We start from the raw sequence: 22,162 nt of genomic DNA, 5'->3' as shown, positions 1-22,162 counted from the left end.
GAGCGGAATCTGTGCTCTTTGCTTCCTCGTGGCACGATTTAAGCCTCTCTGCTGATGCACTGGAAGGTCCTGGCGGGTTTTAGCCCTCGAGGTGCAGTCACGCAGCCTCAGCACCCGCTGGCCCGGCTGGCTGGCGGGGGCTGTGCCGCCCCTCGTGCCGGGGCCGTGGGAGCCGGGGCTGGGACAGGGACCCCTGCCCCTGCCCAGGACGCACGGTCTGCGCCGGGTGACATCCCCAGCTCCCGCTCTGGCTGCACCCATGGGTGGGTGCTTTGCAAAGTGGGGGTGTCAGGTGTGGGGGGCACCGTTTGTAGACGCTGTTTCAGCGTGGGTTCATTCAGGTCCCCTCACCGGCTGGGGGCAGAGGAGGGACCCTGGGCCACGCAGCAGCCACGAGACCGGACTGCCCGCACTGCGGGGCTCGCTCGCGCTTGGCCTTTGCTGCTTTTTCCTGTTGCACTTGACCCTGGACGTCAAGCCCATGTTTTGCTGCACGGGTGTTTTGCCTCCGCACATGTATCTGGGCGATCTGATGCTATTTGCTTTGCTCAGGATCCAGCCCAGAGCTGCTGCCCGGCAGCGGCTGTTGTTGCTTGCCGGCTCCCGGCCAGGGGCCGCGCTCCACCATCCTGGGGGTTGGCGGGAGCCTGCTGTGGCCCAAGGAAAGGGTCTCTGCTCGGAGCGCAGGGTCCGTCCCTGGGACCCCGCTGTGGCATTGGGCATGGGGGCTGTTCCCCCCGGGCGTAGCGGCGGGTGACTCCAGAGCCCCTCCGGCACCCTCCTCCCGCTCCTTCCCATCACCGCCTGGGTGCCACCGGCTCCTGGGCGCTTTCCCTTGGGAAGCCCAGAGCCCGCTGCTGCTGCTGCTGCTTCTCTCTTGCTGTCCCAAAGTGGGACCCGCTGAACCCAACCAGCCGTGGCTGCCGGGCGCCGGCTCATCCATTACCGCTGCTCCCGGCTTTTAACTCCGGAGGGAGTAATGAACTTGGGCAGAGATCAATGATCTCTGCTCCGCTCTGATCTGGGCTTTATTCTGACACGCAGAAAACACTGCAGCAGGTAGAACTTCTTTAAAACTATTGATTTGTACGGCAGGTAGGAGAGAGTGCAGCTCCGGGGGCCGTGTGCGGGGCTCTTCCCGCCCCTCGCAGGGCCCTAATGTGAAAAATACTCCTGCTCCTTCTGCTGGAGGAACCCTGCTGAGGGAAGGGCGAAGAAATACAGTTTGCATTTTCAAGTCCAATTTAAAGAATCTCTTTGTAGCAAGCATCTGTCATCTCATGGCAGAGAACACCTGAAATAATCTGATTTTTACTGTTTATCTAGAGAGCAAATATCCTTCAGATTGCTATGTAGCACACAGATAATAGCGTGTGAGCGAAGTCTGCATCTGTGCCTCCCCTGCAGCGCTGAGGCTTGGTGGGGAGGGTGGAGAGAGGCTGCCTTCGGGCTCCTTTTCACATTTTTAGGCTTTTCAAAACAGGCATATAAATTGCGTAGGTCACGGTGCCACGGTTCCAATCTGCTGCAAGGTGCAGGTTTGGGGAAACGCTGGGGCCGTCCCTGGATTTGGCCTCTAGGTTTGCACAGCTGCGGGGAGATCAGGATCTTGCCCCGTCCATTAAATGCTTTCTTCGGCAGGAGCGGGTTTGCCGTTCCCGGCCTGGCAGGGTGGCCGCACGGAACGGCCCTTCTCCCCCGGGAGGGCTGACTTTGGGCGCTGCCTGCCCGGCTCTACCGCGACCGCCAACGCCCCGAGCGCAGCTTGGAGCCCATCGACCGCCCGGGCCCGGGTTTTTCATTTTGAGGTGAATCTTGCACGGCCCGGAGCGGCGATCCCTGACACAGGCGGGGATCGCGCCCTTGCTCTTCCCTCAGCGTTTGAAGGCACAGGAGCACCCCGCCGCCGCGCCAGTTCGCCCGTCTGCACGGCGGGGGCCCAGCGCCCGAGCCCCCTCCCCGGCTGAGGCAGGGAGCCGCCCGGGCTGCGGGGCCCCAGCGCTGCTCCCTACCCATCCCGCCCGCGTCTGTCCCTGGAACGCGGTGATTTCGGTGGCAGGAGGGGTGGGGTGCGGCCCGCGGGCACCGCGCCGCTCCCCGAGCACCGGGACCCCCGGGCACCGCAACTCCCGGGCACGGCACCGCCCCCGGGCACCGCACGCCGGGCACGGCACCGTCCCCGGGCACCGCACCGCACCCCGGGTACGGCACCACCCCTGGGCACCGCAACCCCCGGGCACGGCACCGCACCCCGGGCACGGCACCGGGCACGGCACCGCACCCCGGGCACCACAACCCCCGGGCCCCGCACCGCAACCCCCGGGCCCCGCACGCCCCGGGCACGGCGCCCCGCGGTGGCTCCGCGGGGCCGCGGCGGCGGGCGCTGTCCCGGGTGCTGGAGCCGCCCCGCGGGAGCGGCGGGGAGCGGGGCCCCGCGCGCGGGGCAGGGCGGTGCCTGGGGCTCGCGTGGGCGCGGCGGGCCCCGCCCCGCCCCGCGCGGCTTAAGAATGAACCGTGGGAAAAAACTTTGGGGGTGCGCGCGGGGCCGGGATCCCTCCGCCGGGCGGGGGAGGCTCCGGGCGAGCCGCGGCACCGCCTCGGCGCGCGGCGCCCTCCGCGCGAGGGAAGAGCTCCGCAGCGCGGCGGCGGCGGGACCGCGGCGCAGCCCCGGGGACAGGGCTCGGCCCGGCGGCGCCGCCGCCCCCGGGACGGACGCGCCCGCGGCAAGATGGGCGCCCTGGCCCTGGCTCTGGGGATTTTCCACTACCTGGGGCTCTACCTGCAGCTCGGCGCCGCCTCCCGGCACCCCCCGTGGGACGCCCCGGCGGCGGGCAGCGGTGAGCGCGGGCAGCGGGGCGGCGGCCGGGGCGGCGGCGCGGGGACCGGGGCTCTGGCGGCGGCGGCCGCCCCGGGGGGGGGCGGTCGGCCGCGCTCGGAGCGCTCCCGGGGCTCGGTCGCCCGCGGTCCCCGGCGCTGCCGGTCCCCGCGGGTGCCGGTGCCCGGCCGTGCGGGGCTGGCGGCGGCTCGGGGCGGCCCCTGCCCGGGCAGCGGGACGGGGGGTGGCGGGGGGGGGGGTGCCGGTGCCCGCGGCGGCTCTGGGCTCCGGTACCGCGGGCAGCACCGCGTCGCGGTCCGGGGAGCCGGGAGCGGCGGGGGGGGGCGGTCCGGCCGAGCCGGGGCTGTGCTCCGCCGCTCCCGTCCCTGGGGCCCGGGGGGCGGCCTCGGGCTTCGCCGCTGGGCTGCCGAGCGCGGGTGGCTTTGCACGGTTCGTCCCCGTGCCAGCGGGCACCCCCGTGCCAGCGGGGACCCCGCGCCTCCCCGCGCCTCCCCGCGCACGGCGCCGCGCATCACCGTGCGCTCCCACCCCGCGCTGGCGGCGGCAGCGGCCGCAGCGGGGCTCCGCTCCCGGCTCCCCTTCCCCGCCTGCGGGGCTCCTCCGCCGGCGCCGTGCGGCCGAGCCCGGCCGGGGTCCAGCCGGGGGCCGGGGAAGGGGGGCGGTTCCCGCCCGTGGGTGCCGAGGCAGAGCCCCGCGGGGGAGAGCGCCGAGAGCCTCCTTCTCTCTGACACGGGTGGGTTTAAACCCGAGCCCCAGGAGCGACCGCGGGGTGCGAGCCGGGTGCCCGGATCGCAGCCGCCCCCCTCGCACGGTGCCGGAGCTGCTGGCATGCGGACGGGAGCTGCTCTCTGCCCCGAGGAGCCTCCAGGCACCGGAAGCCTCGGGGCCGCGCCGCGTGCGGCGTCCCGCAGCGATGCGGTGCGTGGGCCGCGGGTGCCTGCCCGCGCCGGGAAGGGGTGATCCGCCGCTGCGCTGGGGCGGCAGAGGCAGGAGGGTTTCTGGACCCGCCGGCCCGGCGTGCCAGAAGGAGATGTGGGCGAAGAGCCTCCATTAGCCGCTGCCGCTCCCCTCAGAAATTCAGCAATAGGCAAATAAATAGTGAAATGGTCGCTGCGAGGGAGCAGGGAGCCAAGGAGAAGAAATATTCTGGGAGGGCGAGTGCACTTCGGAGCCACATTACAGCTTGCTACTGTGAGCAGTTCTGCAGCAACTCACTTAATCACAACAGAAACCTTTATTAACGATACTGAAAAGCAGTGAATAAGTGGGTCATGTATAATAAGCCATTTGTGTTCAGTAGGTGAATACCAATTTGATAAAAGCTGTGTGTGCTGAAAACCTGTATAAATTGCTGTTTAGCAGATCGGAGATTGATCATTTCATTACTCGCCGGTACAGCTTTCCCTCCACGCTGCCAGAGCCCGGTGGGTCGGGGGCGCGGAGCGGGAGAGGGGCCAGGGCTGGCGGGATGGATTCGGCCATGGCCAGCGGGGTGGGCAGGTCCTGCCAGGCTCTGCCCGCAGCAGGCAGCGTCCGGAGCTCGCCGCCATCTCTGCCCAGTGCAGGCAGCCTGGAGCAGCCTCTGCTGCGCCACGAGGGTCTGGCGCGGCCCGGGAGCGGGTTCGCTCTTATCTTTAACTTGTCTGCAGCCGATGCAGCGAGGGAGCCGAACGGGAGCGGGGTGCGCTCCGCCGGCGTCGGCGGGCGGCGGTGACCACCCCTCGGGGTGCGGGCGGCTCCCCCACCCTGCCTCCCTGCAGGCGTGAGCAGCGTGCCTCCCCTCGCATGGCAGCCGGGGCTGCTCAGGGAGGGAGAAGTCTCAGCCAAAGAAAGTCCTTTCCCTGCCCCCCCAGCAAAGGCTCTGGCTGGAGCAAGGATCGGCCCCGTCTGCCCCGCTGCCCCCAGGAGAGCGCCTGAGCCGCAGGATCCCTCCTCGCCATCCCTCCCCTACCCACAGTGCTGCCTCTCGCCGCTCCTCTCCTCAGGCTGGCGCCTTCAATTATTCATGCCCCCCGTTGCAGACAGGCTGTGCATGCTGGGCTGGTGCCATCGGCTTTCAAACCGGCGCTAACTGGGAAGCTCCAGCCACCTTCCCAGCCTGCCGGCTACCGGAGCAGGGCAGGGAGAGCCGTTCGGTGAGCAGCTTGCATTCCCGAGGAGGAGAAGCCTGGCTCCTTCCTTGCATCGTTTGCGAGCGCTGGTGTCTCGCCGTCAATAAAGCCGCTGTTGGAGGGCTGAAGGCTGGAGGGAGTGGTGCCCCGGCTCCCCGGGGTGCTGCCCTTCTCCTTTCTCACACACCCCGATGATTATTCTATCAATTACTTCCATAAACACTTTGCATTCTGCTGGATTTTTTCATGCTTCCTGATGGGAATTCTTCACCCGATGTGTTTTTCCTGCTGCTGTTCGTGCAGTCATTCAACGCAATTACTTCTGACACCTCTCCTCATCAAATGTCTGTGCTTTCTTTTCCCTTGAAGAAGCTGACAGACGATGGGCCAGACACTGGGAATTATTACGTTAGGACAGTGACAGCTAATTTTAATCATAACGTTCCCTGTGAGCGAGGCAGCAAATCAAACGAACAGCCGGTGTGGCTGCGCGCGGTCCGGGAGCTGCGGGCAGCGCGGCGGTGCCGGGGCGGGGAGCGGGGACCCGGAGGGGGCCGGGGAGCTGGCGGCTCCACTTCGCTCCCCGCTTCGGGGCCGGGCGGGCGCCAAGGCGGGGACCTGGTCGGGTGCTCTCCCTGTCGCGGGTGCTCCGGGATTTTGGTTCACAGTGCGGAAGGACTCGTGCGCCTGGGGACGGACAGCCCCGCCTGGCCCCATCTGCTGACGGCTCTGCCTGTGTCCGGGCTCCTCTTCTCCATGGCCGTTTCCCCCGGCTGCGGTTTTGTCTCCCGTGCGGCTGCCCCCTCGGCGTGCGGCCAGGCACCGGGGCCGTTGGCTGGGCTCGGCCGTGCCGGATGCGTTGGTGTCTCGCAGCACGTGCTCCGCACAGAGCTGCTCCAGGACGAGCCCACCGGTTGTGGGGCAGGAGGGTGCTGTGCCCGCGAGCACTGGGGCTGACGGCTCTGCGGGACAGGTGCCGGCACCATGCGCGGCGTGGGCAGCGCTCTCTGCAGCGGCTGCTGGTGCCAATCGCTCGTGTTTTGGGTGCTGGGTGTGAGACCGGGGGGACCGATCTCCAGCAGAGCAGAGTTCCTGTCGGCCTCATCCTGGTTCCTGCCCGCTGCCAGGCGCCCTGCCGGCTGGGAACCATCCCCTGGCAGCCACCGGCACCAAAGCGTGTGGCAGCTGAAGGACGGCTGCACAGCACTGCCGAGGGTCCCGCCGGGAGCCGTCCTAACAGGCCATTTTAGTTTTTTGCTGCTTATACTATCAAATAACTGCTCCTCCTCGTTCCCCTCGGGAGGGAATTGTCTGAGAACTGCGGCTCCTCGGGAGCCAGCTGGGAGCAGCCAGTCCCCTTCCCTGCGGAAAGCTCCGCGTAGCCAGGGCTGGGCTGGGGGGGATTCTCACCGCTGGCGTCCCTTCTGCCGTGGCGGAAAAACCTGGGCAGCGGGGAGGCTGCTGGGAGGGCAGGAGCCGGGGGCAGCGCAGCCGTAATGGTTCACTGTTGGAAATACTCGCAGGTTTCAAGGTTAATTCCAGCTCCCTGGCAAGGTGAGCTCTGGCCTGATCACAATCACCAAATTAGCTGGGTTTTTTTTGTTTTTAATTTATGCTGCAAATTTGAGCTAATTCTGCTGCTAATGTGACAGTAAATAGGGGCAGAGAAATGGCGCTCCCGTCCCCAGCGTGCCGGCGGGAGCCCTCCGTCCCCGGCCGGCGCTGGCGGCGCTCCAGCCTGGGGCTTCCCTTGCAAAGGGCAACTGCAGGATTGCCGGCGGAGAGCAGTGCTCCCGCGGTGCCGGGGCCAGGCTGTGAGCGGCTCGGCACTGGCTGGGTGCTCACCGGGCCGGCACCCGCCAGCAGAGCCAAGAGCTGCCTGAGTGCGTCTGCGGCCGGATCCGTCCTGGGCTCCAGCCCTGGCCCTTGCCCGGCGCTGCCAGCCGCTCGCTGCCGAAGCCCTTTGCCCCGGCACAGCTGCTGCAGTCGGAGCTGCCTGCCCTGCTCTCGCCGGTGATGCCGGCCGTTGCGCCGCTGTGTTTATGCATTGGTTTGTCGCCGTGATGTGTTTTTGGTGACCCGAGGTCAGCATCCCTGCTCGCAGGCTTGTCAGGAGGAGATTCGTTCACAGATGTTAACGGGCAGATGGGAAGAGGAGGGAGGTTTTAGCCCAACCTGCATAGCAGACGCCAGCAACGCTCGTGTCCCCGCTGTGGGGACAGCGTGGGCCTGGCGCAGCCCGCGCGCTGGAGCAGTACCCAGGCTTCTGCTCCCAGGCCCATCCAGGGTGATGCCTCCTCTGCCTTCTGATCTCCTGGGGTGACTCCTGCACGGGCAGCCTGAAGCGAGGGGTGGAGGGGCCCCGTGGCACCAAGGAGGGTCCGTCCCTCCCCGGGTTACTGCCTGTGCACGTGCTGGGATGTGCCACAAGTGCCTTTGCTGCCGGCTGGATGTCGGTGCCTCTGCAGCCAAGACCGTCCCTCTCCATCAGCCGGGGGGGACGCGGGTACCTGGGGAGGGGAAGGCGCTGTCGGCTGCGGTTGCTGTCAGATGCATTTGCTTTTCCTGCAGCGGTGTGGGCGTGCAGGGAGGTGCAAACCAGCAGGTCAGGGAGCCAGCCCCGTGCCCGAGATGCAGGGCAGGGTTTGAGTGGACTCGACAGCGGGCAGGAGCAGGAGCAGGCCCTCAGCAGCCATCCCCAGGGAGGGCTGAGCACGGCCGACAGCCCTGGCGCTGAGCTGGAGAGTGTGGGGACAGGGGCTGTGGGGGGGACGGCTCTCAGCAGCCCTGTAGGGTCCCCTCCGCGGGCTCTTCATGTGCAGGCTCCGCGGCAGGCAGGGAGGGAGCAGCTTGGCTCTCCTGGCAGTGCCGGCTGCTTTCTCCTGCCTCTCATTTTGCCCCGTGGTGGCGGGGGGCCCTGGCGGTGCCTGGCTGGGAGCTGCGGGTGGTGGGGAGCTGGTGTGAGAGCGGTGCAGCCCCCAGGGCAGGTGGACGGTGATGGCAGCACCAACCCGCTGGTACCCTTGGCAGGTCTGGGTGGTGGTGAGGACCAGCTCGCCTGGACGCAGGCTGCTGACACTGCTTGGGGCCAGGCTCCATCGGAGCTGCCGGGGGCATGCCTTCGGCTGGGGCTGGGGTGCTCCTCGCCCCAGCGCGGACCCAGGGCTGCAGGGGCCCCATCCAGAGCCGGTTCCCTTCCCGCCGTGTCTCAGGGCAGACTCCTGCTGCCGGGGCATGGGGAGGGGGCCACCGAGGGAGTGGATGATGGGAGCGTGAGGCTGAGCTGGCAATTAGTCCTCCGAGTGTCTTGACTCACCGAACCATAATAAACCATGAATTATGACTGCGAGCTTTGTGAAGGGAAGAATAAGCCACACTTGATCGCAGCCCACGACATAACAGCGGCAGCCGGAGGGAGGGACGAGGGGCGGCAGAGGCTGCTCCGGTGGCACGGTCCCGCTCCCCTGGGGCCGGGGGCTTCCCAGCCTCCCCAGCCCCGTCCCTGCCCGGTGCAGGACGGAGCCAGCCCCCATCACTGCCGCGCGCCCGGCACATGCCGCCCCTCTGGCCTGGCTGTGGCTCTGGCGAGGGGCTCCTGCTCGGTTAGGTGGAGAAAGAAGCGTCTGATTGACCAGTGCTGTAATGGTTCAGTGGGGTAAATAACTCATAGAGCAAGCGCGAGCACTAACTGGGTGATTAACATGCATTTGCAAATGTCCAATACATATTTAATCGCCCTCCAATACATGTTTGCACAAACATTAACCTGTCTGCGTGCCCACATCGCTGTTTAAGCTGTGGCTGTCCCAGCAGCCGGCGGTTGGTGCCTTGTGTGGGCCGTGGTGAGGGGTCCGGCAAAGCCAGCACGGCTCCTTGCAGGGAGACTTGCACCAAGACTGTGGGCAGTGGGCAGTGGGCAGTGGGCAGCAGGCGTGGTCCTGGCCAGGCTCCCGGGCGCTGCGTGGCCTCGCGTGCTCCACGGGGCGGGGGCTGGGGGTGATGCTGGGGGATGGGGCAGGGGTCCAGCGGGTCATTTCCAGGCTCCCGGGGCAATGCACGGCCTGCCTTTGCCCCTGGCACGGGGCGGGGGGGGGGGCCCCCTTCTCCGCTGCCCGCTGCCTGCCGGCAGCCCTCCTGCCCGTGCCGAGCGGGGGCTGTGGTAATGAATCCTGCCCGCCGTGGGGAGGGAGCGCGGCAGCCTGTATATCTCCGGTTTATGAGAGCACCAAGCTGTCCCAGCAGGCGTTTTCAATTCCGTTTATCTGTGTTTCCCCATTGAGTTCATTTTATTTCCCCTGATTTTTGTTTCCTGGAAGATTTATTGATCCTGATTTTCTCAGTTTATGACAGGTAGCAGGCCATAAAGCATGCGGAGCAGCCAGCCCGGCACCGGCCCCCTCCCTTCCGCTGGGAGGACGCGGCACCAATGTCAGCGGCGGGGAGAGGGATGGTGTTGGGCGATGGGGGGCCAGGGGTGGACAGGGGGCTGGGGCACTGGTCAGCTCTGGCAGCTTGGCTGTCCCCTGTCCCTGCCAGCGCTGTCGGTGGGAGCGGTGTCCGGGCAGCTCGGCCGCCCTGGTGCAGGGTCTGTGCCCGGCTGTGGGGCTGCTGATGGCTGGGGGCTGCCCGGGGGGGCCCGGATCCCCTCTGCCCAGGTCCCTGCGGAAGGGCAGGGCTGGGGCTGGGGGTGCAGCGAGGCCCATCCCCGCTGCGTTGCCTCTGCCCGGGCGGCCGGGGGCCACCGCGTCCATCGGGGAGGGCACGTGGTGCTGCTGGAGGGATGGGGACCAGCCCCTCTCTCCCTCCCCAAAGGTGTCCCCTCCCGGCAGCCCCACGGTGGCTCTATGGACATTCACTGCCCTTCTGCCCCACCGCTACGGCTCCCTTCCAGCTGGCCTCCAGAGGGTCCCCAAACTGCCCATCACTTCCAGAGGTCATTCCGAAGCACCGGTGCCAGCCGCCAGTCCGCTGCCCCAGCAGAGGCAGGGCCCGAACAGCTGTCGTTGAGGCAGTTCTTTATTTTACCCTTGCCAGCAGCTGCGGGTCTGATGGTCCTGCCCTTTGCTTTGGCATCTGCTGCCACTTGGGGTGGGGGCATTGGGCCAGCTGCTGCTCAGGCACCGGGTCGTGGGCCGGTGCACCGGAGGGAGGGTGCCTGGCAGACGTGGCTGTGCCGGGGCTCAGGCTGCAGCCTGCACGGGGCTGAGCTGTGGCTGTGCTGGCCACAGAGATGCATGTCAGATTAGTGCAAGGGTGATTTTTAGCACGCCCTGCAAAAAAGCACAGTTAAATGCTCCTGCTGGAGTTCAGCCACTCTGCAAACATCTGGGCTCTCGGCTTCCCGGGTGGGGACTGGCTCCACGGCCCACCCGATACCGACTGTGCCCTGTGCGGTGAGCGCGGATAGACCAAGAGGCATCTGCTCCCAGCAAAGGAGTGCCTTGGTGGCACTGGTCACCTGTTCCTGCAGTCACCGAGCCCTGAGATGCCTCTGCCTCCTTCCCCGATGGCTCAGCCCCGGCTCTCCCGAGCGGCTCTCCCGGCGAAAGGGCTTCGTTGCCCCTGGGAGCTGCCATCCCCCTCCATCAGACCCCGCTCGTTTTTCGGCAGGAGCAGGAGAGGTGAACTGTCCGTCCCCTGGGTATCTCCTTTCTCTCACTGACCCATCACCTGGAGTTTCTCTGTCTGTCTGTCCGTCTCTCATCTCACATTTGCTCTGCCGTGCCGCTTTCTCCTTCACAGACGCATCTGTCCCTGTCTCGCCCCCTCGCTCCCACGCTCTGGCTGCTCTGCCCAGGACGTGGTGACCTGCAGTTATTAGGAGCCTTTATTGCTTTTCCCTGTAACACATCAAATGATCTTTCCCAGCTGAAAAGCAGCGAGGAGGTGACCTCGCCCCAGGCTGCCCCGCTCACCCAAAACTCATCTGTACTCGGGGAGTGGAAGTCCCCCGGGAGCCGGGGGACGAGCTGTCCTGGCCTCAGCCAGCTCTCCTGGCACCTCTCCCCGGCCGCCCACCACGTCCCGCTCTCGTGGTGCCATGCAGGACGGTCCTGCCGCGATCCTGGGGCTGGGGGCTGCGCTGGCGGTGGCCCGGCTGCCCCTTGGCTGGGGTGTCCCGGGGTGATGCTGGGGCCGGGGGGGGCCAGCCCAGCCCCGTGCCCTGCGGACAGGAGCTGCATGGGCGTCCCCTGGCACTGGGGTCCTGGAGCCCCCTCCCCGCACGGGGACCGGGGGTGGGAAGCTGGGATGGAGGGGGAGGGCAGCGAGGCAGAGGAGGGGACGAAGGGCCGGGATGTGTGGGGAGGGATGTGGGGGATGCGGTGGGGTCTGCGGTCCCCACGGGGGCCATGGGAAGGGGCTCCCAGGGCAGCGGCTGCCTCGTGGGGGGTCCCCGGCGGGACCTGCCCTCCTCTGGATGCACTCGGAGGCAATTGAGCCCTGGGGTTAATTAATACATACGCTTCCCAATTAAAATCTGAAAGAAAGAAGGCGCTTGATTCAATCAAGCCTTTTCTGCGCTCATCTGCCAAATTCCCGTCCGTGGGAGCAGATTTTAATTGTGTTTGGAGTAATTTGGCCATGGCTGGAGCCCTCAGGCCGTCGCCCCCACCTCTGCTCCGCACGCCCAGCCAGGACCGCAGGGTCCCCGGGGGCTGGTGTGGGGTCTGCCGGGACCCTCTGGCTTCGGCCGTCGCTCCTGCCATCAGGAATCCTGCGGAGCAAAAGCCCGATCCTGGGCCAGGGGCGGGGAATGGGTGTGCAAGTGTTGGTTCATGGCTGGATGTAATGGCCCCGGCACTGCCGTGGCGGGAGCACGGATGAGCCCTTTGCCATGTGCCGAGGAGCAGCCAGTGCCGGGCAGTGCCGGACCCTCCTGCTCTTCCCACAACCTTCAACCACCGGGATTCCCTCTGCTCTCCGGTGTGGAGCCCACACGGCTGCTGGCGCCGGGGTCCCGGGTGAACGGGGCTGCAGGAGCCGTGCTGGGAACCCTGCCGGGAGAGCAGGGCTTGTTAAACCCCTTGTGCTGGGCATTTCCCTCAGCTCCCCTGCTAAAATGGATTAAAGGAAAGCGATAAGTATATGGGATTTTCATGCATCCGGAGGGACAGGGAGATATTAAAGGTATTAACTTTTCCATCTGGGCTGGTAATCGTTCGTTTTCAGAGGGGATCAGGGCTCGGTGACAAGCCCTGGGGAGCTGCATGCTGCTTCCGATGGGACACATGTCCCGGGGGCTCCGGTGGCACCGAAGGGACCTGCACGGTGGCTTTGAGCCGGCAGCGCCGGCAGCATGAGGTGGCCGGCGAAGACGGGAGGGCACGGGGCACCCAGTGCGGATACAGCGGGACCCTGATCTGGCCTCTGGCCTCTCTCAGCCCCCTGTGCCCACCGCAGATTGCAACAATAACATCTGCTGGTGACCTGCACGCCGGGGCCGTCTTTACAGAGGAACAATAATCTCTCCAGAGGAGATGAAAAGAATTCTAATTACATCTCCAAACAATATTTGTTTAGAGCGAGGAAAGCAAATCATATGGCATGTGGGAGACTGTTTGGGGGCCGCATTAAACAAGGATTTGTTTTTCATTTATGCTCTGATCTAAGCGGAGATGCGATCACGCTTTATTTATTTATTACATCTTGGAGGCATGTGGGGTCCCCTGCCCGCTCTGGGGCGGGGGGTCCCGGGGGACGGCGTGGAGCAGGGGGGCCAGAGGCTCCTGCTCCCTGCCCTTCCTCCCGCTGCTCTTTGCCAAGTGCCGGGGGCCGGGCAGCTCTGCCAGGCTCGGAGGGGGCACTGGGGTGGACAGGTGGGCAGCCGGGGATGGGGGGTCCACCTGCACCGCAGGGACCTGTCCCTGTGCCGAGGGTGCCAGGTCTGTTTGGGCGGGGAAGGGTCTGGGTGCTCCTGGTGACCCTGCTCGTGTGGCCAGCGGCATCGTCCCTCGCCGGGGCGGTGGTGCATCCCCGCAGGCTCCCGCAGCCCTCGCTCTGTCTCCTGCAGCCCTCTTCACCGAGACCCCCCACGACATGACGGCCCAGGCAGGCGAGGACGTGGAGATGGCGTGCTCCTTCCGAGGCAGCGGCTCCCCCTCCTACTCCCTTGAGATACAGTGGTGGTATGTCCGCAACCACAAGGACTGGACGGACAAACAGACGTGGGCTTCCAACCAGGTAATGCCCACCGTCCTCCCCCTCTGGCAGCGCGCTGCTGGGCACAGCATCGCCGGGCAGAGCCCTCCCCCACGCTTGCCCAGGGGGTTCGCTTGCGGCAGCCCTTGGGGCTCGGGGGGACCCCATCCTGCAGCAGTGTCCCCAGCGCTGACCCAACCTGCAAACGTCTCACCCCGCTCTGCTTTGTGCTCACAGGCAGAGAGGAGCCTGGGGGTCCCACGGCGCAGGACCACGTGTGGGGAGCACGGCGTCCGGCTGCGCCTAGGGTGCTCCGGGGCCGGTGAGGCCAGGCTGTCCTGGCCGCCCTTCCCAATTAGCCAAGGGGCCACGCAGCCCATCCCCCGGGACCGATCCCAGGCAGAGGCTTTGTCTTTGTGCTTGTGCCTTCTCCCATCTCATCACGAACTCGTCCCCTTGCATCCGTCCCCGCATCCTCCACCCCCCCGCCCTCCCTTGTTTTCTCCATTTCCGTGTGTATCGGTCTCGGCAAACAGCTGTCTCTTTATTTCTCTTTCTGTTCACACAGAGATAAGGGCCAAATAATGGGAAGGCAGCTTTAGGTATTTTAATGAGCCTTTATTATTGTGTCTTTGGCAGCGCTGCTACTGGTATTACCATAAATTGAGAGAAGCATCGGGGAAGCGCTGCCTCAGGAGCACTGCTGGGGGCCCGGGGGCTGCGGGGGCGAGGGGTGGCAGGGCACGGGGCGGTGGGGACGCCGGTGTGGGGAGCGGGCATGGGAGCGGGCTGCGTGGCGCAGCGGGGACCCTGCACGCCTGGGCCCTGGTGCTGCTGGTGGCTGCCAAAGGGGACCCAGGGCGCTGCCCGGCCCTCTAGCCGATTTGGGGATATTTATGGTGATCGGGGCAGGTGCTGGCTGTGAAGGGGCTGGGGTTGCTGGGGACAGGGATCGCTGCCGCAGTGGCGATGCCATGGTGAGCAGGTCTCCATCCCCAGCCCCAGGTTGTGGGGAGCACCCGCTGACGGAGCCGAGCTGTGGCGGGGACCCGCGGGCGAGCACCCCGTCCTCCCCGGTGCTCCGGCGCTGCCATTCCCTCCCCTCCCCGGCTGCCCTGTGCAGCTCCCATCTGCCCTGGGTGCCCGGGTTTGTGGGCGCTGAGCAGCCCCCTTCTCCCTTCTCCCTCCTCCTCCTCGCTCGGGGCAGCCATCCCGGGGGTGGGCAGGGGTCCGGTGGGCTCATGCCTCCTCCCAGCTGAGCTGACCGTTTCTCTTCCCTCTCTGGTCTCTCTCCCCATCCTGCTCTTCCCGACAGCTGAAAGCATCGCCGCAGGAGGAGCCTGGGAAGGACGCGACAAAAATAAGCGTGAGTTTGGCTGATGGTTCTTGCAGGGGCTCCGGTCGAGGGCTCGGCTGGAATATTTCCCCGCGATGCCGGCGCTCAGCGTTGCGTGGAGCTGGCGGGGTAGGAGGGTCTCCTGGGGTTTGCGTCTCTGTGCAAGGCCGGGAGGCGGGGGGGTGCACTGGTCTCGCCGGTGCTGCCGTGCCGCGGGCTGGCGATGCCGGGGTGGGTGTGCTGGATGCGCCCCAGCCTCGGCGCTGGGAGCTGCCAGGGTGAGGGGCGGCTCCCCCGTTCCCCCCCCAGCCTGGACCGTGAGCCCCGTCCGGCTCCTGTCGGCATCTGAGGAACACATTTACACTAAACAGAAAATTATCTAATTTACTCACTGCATTAGCATCCCAAAGCCATTTAGGCTCACGTGAACAGAATGAGGAGACACAAATCAGTTAAATAAAATGAGCGCTCTTGGCCTCCCGCTGTCAGGCGTGTGCCCCCCAGCTGCTGGCCCTCCCCACCGCGGGGGGCTCCGTGTTTGGGGGTGCCACAGAAACAGAGCAATACTGGAAAGCGCCTCCCACCATCGCCCCTGCCCTGGCTCTTCTGGCTCTTCCATTTTTCCCTCACTGAGCGAGTGAGGGGGGACGGGGCTCGCCATGGCTCCTCAGGGCCGAGCGTCCCCCGTGCCCAGGATCAGTCCCTCTGCCCGGCTCTCATCCCTGGGAAATGACGGAGTGCCGCGGCAGGTGAAATGCCAAAAAGCTTCCTGAGGGAGGGCATCGCCTCTCATCTCCCATCTGGGGGGATCAGCCCGTGTAGATTCTCTTGCTGGCAATGAATCCCCCACGGGCACTGTACCCCCTTTGATCGATTCGTGTCGTGGCTCCCCGACATTTCAGCCCCGTTTGTCACCGTTCCTGTGATGGGCACCGCGATGCGCCCACGATCCACGTCCAAACCCCAGCAGGCGCCTCCAGGATCCGTCCCTCGCCGGGGTGCCGCGGCTCGCCGCCCCGCGAGCAGCGAAGCGCTGGGGCTGCTGCAGGAGCGGCCAGAGCCCGGGCGCTGCCAGCCCCTGGGCACGGTGCTGCCCGCCGCGGGCAGCAGGAGCTGGCAGGACGCTCTGCAAAGCGCTGCTCGCGCGGCTGGGGAGCGCGGCTGGGCCCCCCGTGCCACCCCAGCCCCGCTCCAGGGCGCAGCGCTTTGCCGGGGCTGCGGAGCCGCCCCGGGGCCAGCGCTCCCGCTCAGCTCGGCCATTGCATTTTTCAGCATAATTAGGCAGTTAAGTGCACGCTGGAATGTAATCGATGCGTGTGCATGTGTAACCAGGATTTATTTTGAAATGCTTGGGGTGTGACACTTCTGTCACCTCCTCCAGATCAAGCCAGCAGAGAGAGGCTTGAGCTTTAAAGCTTTTTTTTTGTTCTTTTAAATGTCCTTGATTATTAAGTGTTTACGGAATGGAGGAGATGATAGATAAATGAACACGGGTGAGACACCACCACGAGCGGTTCTGATAAAACGTGCATTACAGCCACGGCGGCAATTGACTGAGAACAAACGGCAGCGTCAAACAACGTGAGACGACGTAAATCATACACAGAAACCCCCGCGCCAGGCACCCCCATGGCCATTTTCTATTCGCCAAAACACACTTGGAGCTGGAGGCACCGGCACCGACTCTGCCCAGAGCCACCGCGCTTTGCGGAGATGCGCAGAGGGAAACTGCTGCTGCCCTTTGCCGTGCAGTAGCAAATACGATGGGGTCTGCATTTATTCCCCCCGCCTTGAATTCTTTAAATCCATTGTTTTGCCGCCAAGCAGCAGCACATTGCAGTGCTGTGCTGGGGCTGGGCACCTCTGCGGCTGTCTGTCCGTCCGGCCCGTGCAGGGGTCTCTCCCCCCGTTCCCGCGGGGCAGTGCAGGCCGTCGCTGCCCTGCCCGAGCCTGCGAAGCCGTGAGCGTTGCAACCAGTCATAAAATTATCCCTCCCACTCATAACAGAGCCACGGGCTGAGGCTCGGTGACCCGCTGGGCAGTGGCTCCATGGCCGCTGGCAGCACCAGCAAGTTTTGGTTTCTTTTATGAGTTCTCAGTGTCCCAGCCATTAATTTCGGTGAGTGACTCCTTGCTCTTCTGACACAAAGGGGTTTTTTTGAAGTTCCTTTCTCATGACGGTCTCGGTGCCCTGGCACGCTCGCACCGGGGCCCGGCCGCTTGTCTCCCTCCCGCCCCGCAGCCCCTGCCCCGTCTCGGGTGCAGCTCAGATCCTGCCTTGTCCCGTCCTTGGAGAAACTGCCCTGCTGCGGGACCAGCCGCCCCGGACCCCCATCCCCGGCGCCGCAGGATCGGTGGTCACGGCTGTGCGTGGGCTCTGAGCAGCCCCAGAGCCGCCCTTTGGGGCGGCCCTGGCCACGACATGCAGCACCGGCCGCTTCTCAGCAGCCCACGGCGTGCAGGGCGGCTGGGCGCAGCTGCTCGCGTGCGCTCACACGTGCTTGCATGTGCTCACATGTGCACGCGTGTGCAGGCACTGGCTGCCCTGGCGGCTGCGGCGGCTCAGCCCGTCGGAGGGGCCGGTGACGGGGCCCCCATCCCCGCGCTGCCGCCCGCGTGTCGGTGCTGTCTCCTTTGCCTTTTGGGCCAGGAGTTTGTGGCTTTTTGGTTGCAGCTCCCAGCCCCATTTCTAAACACCATAAAATCTTCAGCTAACAAACGCGGCGGCAAGTAGAAAAATGGCCTTTGCCATCCAGTGTGATTATAGGGAACAGAGCCAGGGGCCTCGGGGCGGGTTATAAATCTGATTTATTGACCCAGCCCAACAGCAGCTGCAGCTCTGGCTAGTGAGTAAGTCTTAAATTTCATTGGGTGATAAATACTGAGAGCGAATCAATTTGGTAGAAAAGCTAATTAGCCGGCGTGGTTCCGCATCGATCTCCGAGCCCCGCACGGCCGGGTGTGCGCTGGGGACTCCATCATCCCGCGGGCTGGGACTGGGGCCAGGGTCCTCCCACGCCGACCGCCTGGCTTCGCCATCCTTCGCCGCATCCTCCCCAGCACACGGCTGGGGCGCGGCGCGGCGGCGTACGGTCAGGGGTGGCACTGGGCCGGGTGTCTGGGGCCATGGGGGTCCTGGGGGCCGCCTGACCCCCCGTCTGCTCCGCCGCAGGTGGTGAAGGTGGTTGGCAGCAACATCTCCCACAAGCTGCGGCTGTCGCGGGTGAAGCCAGCGGACGAGGGGACGTACGAGTGCCGGGTGATCGACTCCAGTGACGGCAAGGCGCGGCACCACAAGGTGAAGGCGTACCTGCGGGTGGAGGCGGCGGGGGGCGCGGGGCACCCCCAGGACACCCAGCTGCGGGGCGCCCCGCTGCCGGACCCCGCTGCGCCGGGCTCAGCCCACGCGCACCACCACCACCACCACCACAAAGCCGGGAAGGAGCTGAAGAAGCGCTCAGTGGACGCCTCCTGCGTGCTGTAGGCAGGCAGTGCCGGGGGGACACCGGAGCCCCCCGCCGCCCCGGACTCAGCGGAGCCGGCGAGGGTCCCGCGCCCCCCGCCAGAGACTGGCCCCACCACCCTGTCCCCCCCCCGCCACTGGCCACTGCCATCTCGGTTTCTTCCCCAGCCCTGTGGCTCAGCGGTGCCAGGGCTGTGTGGGAGCAGGAGCGAGTCCGCGCTGGGGGGGCATCGCTGGGACCATGCCCGGGGCGTGCGCCCACACTTGGTGGTCCCCATCCCCACTGGCCCCGTGTGGGTGGGCGCCCTGCTGCTTGCTGCCGCCCGCGGTGCCACGGGCCGTGTTGTGCCCCAGCTTTGCGTGCCCGGCAGAGGCCCCCCCTGCCCGCGGGACCCTCCCTGCCCTCCCTTGTGCTTTGCAGAACCGACCGTCCATTCCCGTAGGAGGCCCAGTTTAGTTGCTCTGTTCCAGCCCCGCAGTGCATATATAAGTTCCAGCATCCATCTTACAGACCGTGTATATCACCTCTCCCTGCCCCTGCCTGCCCCAAAGCCATCCCAGCACGTCAAGGCCTGAGCTCGGTGGAGGAAGGACGGCACGGCACACTCCCGGCACGCTCCCAGCACAGCTGTGGTGCTGCGGGCTGTGCCGCGGCATCGCCCAGCCAGGCAGCTGCCCGCGGTCCGTGTGTGCCCAGGGAGCCGTGCCGTTGGAGCTGGACCTGCTTTCACCCATTGCTCCTCCTGGCCCTTTGCATTTCACGGAGGAAGCGGGGCTCGGCCGTCAGCCCTGGCTGCCCTCGCTCCGTCCCTGCTGCCCCCACTGGTGCGGCTCTTGGCCCCCCGCTCCCGGCCCAGCTCCCCTTCCTCCTGCACCACGGCACCGTGCCGCCCCGGGCAGGGTCCGGCTCACGGGCTCCTGTGTCGCAGTGCAAATGGCAGAGTCCATCCCCAGTGCCCCCACGGGTAAACAGCGCCGCTGGGGATGGGGCCACGGGCAGGGAGAGGGGGGTCCCGGGTCTCCCCGTCCGGGTGCCAGGCGCTGCTCCCCTACTGCCGCTCGCCCACGCCGCCACGCCTGCCACCAACAGACCTGCTGCAGCTAATAAAGCTCTTTAAACGAAGCCTCTGTGGGTCTGTGGTCTCTGCCCCTGGCATGGCGAGGGGACGTGGCTTTGGCACTGTCTTGGCTAAGAAGGGGCACAGCTGGGGTGGCAGGGCTGGGGCTGCCCCCGGGGGCTGCTGGGCGCTGGGCTGAGGCTGGGGCTGGGGCTGGGGCTGGGCATCATCACCCACAGCTGAGGGCTCAGAGCGTTTAAAAGCTGCAGCTGGGGAGCTGGGTGGGAGCTCCCTGCCCTGCCTGGGAGCTGGGTGATGCTGCCCTGTGGGTGCAGGATACGGCCGGGTCCCGGGTGAGTGGGGGCTGCTCCGCACCGTGGTCACGGGGCGCTGGGTGCAGTGGGGAGGCTGGGTGGGCTGCTGGGGCTCTGGCCTTTCTCCGTGCCACTGGGTGCCAGTCCCGACCCCTGCCTGGGCTCCTGGAGCAAAGGCCTTGTCTCCGGCCAGGCGGGAGGTTGGGGTCCCTGAAGCGGGGGTGCTGGCTGCCCCCCAGGACTGGGCTCTGCCCTGCTGTAGGAGGGGAGCTCCCAGCATCAGCAGTGCCCAGCTCAGCCCCAGCTGCCAGGAGTCCCCTGGCTGCTTTGCAGGTTATTAATCCCCAGAGCTCTGTAGCACTTGCCTCTCACTTTGCTGATATGAAGCGATTTGTCATGTGTTAGAGTAACAAAATCAAAAGCTGCTGGCCTGGTATCAGCCAGTGCCGGCGGCAGAGGAAGGGCACGGTGCGGGGGTGACTGCGGGCCACAGCGAGAGCCACGCTCTCCTCTGCCGCCCGCTGTGGGTCTCGCCTGCAGAGCCACGCTCTCGGGGAGCCCACGGCACAGGAGCCTGTAAACACGCAGGGTACTTTGTCAGGAGAAAAATATTAAGCAGCTGGAGGGCAAAGGGGCTGTTGTTGGAAATTCTGTTTTGCCAGAAGCAATAACAGCCGTAGCTCTCCCCGGCAGAGCCGTGGGGGCTTGTGCTGCACTGGGCTGCTCCTTGCCAGGGAGCCGTGTCGCTGGCGAGGAGGAGGAGCGGGAGGCATTGGCCACCGGAGCAGTAAAAAACAGTCTACAGAGGAGGAAAACGAAGAGCTGGAGCTGCTTGGGGAGGGTGAAAGGCTGCAAATCACCTCAAATGGAGAGTAAACAAATTGCTGTGTGGTTTAGTAATTTGCAAAACCTAGAGGCAAGCTTTAAAAATAACAGGTTTTATTAGAAGAGATTAATTTTGCTGAGTTTATATGAAATCCTGGGAGTGGGAGTTGGAGGAGAGGACCCCGCCGGATCCGCGTGCAGGACCCAGCAGCCCCGTGGCAGCGCCCGACGCCGGGGGCTGCGTGTGGGGCCGTGCCCCAGCCCCGGCTGTGGGGGTCTCCCCCTGCTCCTGGCTGGGTTTGTGCACGGAGGAGGCGGCTGGATGCGGGTTTCTCGGCTCCCCATCCCCAGGGAGGGTGGCTGGAGCGGGGTGAGCTGGCTGGCAGCCCCGCTTGCCGTGCCCCCCGAGCAGACCCTCCGGCTCTGCGGAGGTGGGGGCAGCTGCCCGCTGGGGCCGGGTCTCCTCCGGGGTGGCGAGGGTGCTCGGCGGGCTGGGGTGCTGGTCCCGGACCCTGGTGGGTTTGGGGGCTGCTGGGTGCCCGCCCGGGGAGGAGGCTGTGGGCAGGGCAGCAGAGAAGCCCCTGGGCTCGCTTGCAAACGGGCTGAGCTTAATATGCAAGTCACTGCTGGGGAGGAACCAGCCTCATGAAAATGCCATTTCCACGCAGTCACTCTGGCCATTATCCTGCTTCAGACAAAAGCAATTTACTCTGCCTGTAATAAAGCAGAGGTGATAACGAAGCTGAGAAGAGCCGTGACAGACGGCCACAAGACAGACAGGCCAGGCTTTCTCCGCTGCCTGCACCGAACTGCTGGCTGGGGACGGCAGCCGTGGGGAAAATCTGCGGGAGAGCCGAGAAGCCTGGAGAGCACCGGGACAAACCGGCGCTGGGCCTCAGCAGGTGTCTCGGTGCAGTCGGTTGTGCCAGAGGCCCGGCCGGGGGGGATGTGGCCGGTTCCTGGGCACTGGGGCGGTGACCAACGCACCGACCCGCTCAGCGGGCAGGGCAGGAGGGTGGCCTGCGGGAGCGGGCATCGGCCCTCCCTGCCTGCAGCACTCTGCCCTGCCCGGGGGTAATGCCCAGCCAGGGAAGGGCTGCATGGGAAGGTGCGTTTGCCTCCGTGGATGCAGCATCTCCGTGCTGGGAAGGGGCATCACAGGAGGGACAGAGCGGTGGGTCCTGCCCTGTCCCCAAGGGGCACGACAGGAGCGTGCCCTCACTGTCGTAAGGACCTGAGCACCCCGGTCCCCGCTGTGCCGGGGCAGTGACCCGCTGCCTGGGTGCTGTGTGTCCCATCAGCCAGAGGGTGAAGTGCAGCAGCAGCCCCTCAGCCCCATCAGCATCTCTCCGGGAGCCCAGCTTCGTGCAGTCGGTGCCGCCTGGCTCAGTGGCGAGGGCTCCATCAGCTTCGAAACCAGCTGGCTGCGTTATGGGGTCACCGGGAAGCCCAGGCTGGAGCAGCAGCCCAAGGCTCCCTTCCCGATGGATGCATCTTGTTCCAGTTACTCCCTGCCCCCCCCCCCCCCCCCAGCTCCATTACATGGGGAAGATGGTAATTAAGAGAACTTTTCTAATTCCCCTCCTGTTGTCACAGCCCTCCCGCTGTCTGTACCATCCTGTTCAGAAACAGCAGCCACCTCCCTCGCCTGGCCCACACTCGGCAGGGAGGGGAGGCTGCTCTGGGCTCCGTGCGGTGCCACGAGACCTCTGGCCACGGGGCACGTCCCGGCAGCTCGCGCGTGTGTGCGTGCTGGGGGTCTGCAGCCCCGAGATGCTGCCCCGGCCAGAGACGGCTTCGCTCCCAGCCCTGTCCGCAGGAGCCGTGGCTGCGCCGTCCCCACCGGGGCTGTGAAGACCCCGGCAGTGGGAGCCAGCGTGGATGTGACCAGAGCGGGATGTGTGGATCGGCAGGGGCGGGAGCAAGGACTCTGATGCGACAGTGCTGCCCTGCAGCCTCGTGCCCGTCGTGCGTGGTGGTGTGCCTCGGCGCGGGCAGGCTGGTGTCCTCGGAGGCCCCACCGGGCTGGCGCTGGGAAGGCAGCCGGGGAGGTGTTTCGCTGTGGTGGGTACTGCAGATG

The 22,162-nt window shown here is 66.0% G+C and overlaps 1 protein-coding gene across 1 annotated transcript; it reads left to right on the top strand.

Annotated features, from left to right (window-relative positions):
- Positions 1–2,728: 2,728 nt before the first annotated feature.
- VSTM2L (V-set and transmembrane domain containing 2 like) lies at positions 2,729–17,906 on the top strand (the record flags this gene model as incomplete). The annotated part of the gene is made up of 4 exons (XM_082325529.1): positions 2,729–2,837; positions 12,959–13,128; positions 14,402–14,452; positions 17,595–17,906. The coding sequence occupies 4 exons, from the start codon at positions 2,729–2,731 to the stop codon at positions 17,904–17,906; spliced, it is 642 nt and encodes a 213-aa protein (XP_082181655.1).
- Between the last annotated feature and the right edge of the window lie 4,256 nt (positions 17,907–22,162).

The sequence above is a fragment of the Platalea leucorodia genome, assembly GCF_965183815.1.
Source record: "Platalea leucorodia genome assembly, chromosome: 13".
Classification (NCBI taxonomy): Eukaryota; Metazoa; Chordata; class Aves; order Pelecaniformes; family Threskiornithidae; genus Platalea; species Platalea leucorodia.
This window is presented reverse-complemented; position numbering and strand designations above follow the sequence as displayed.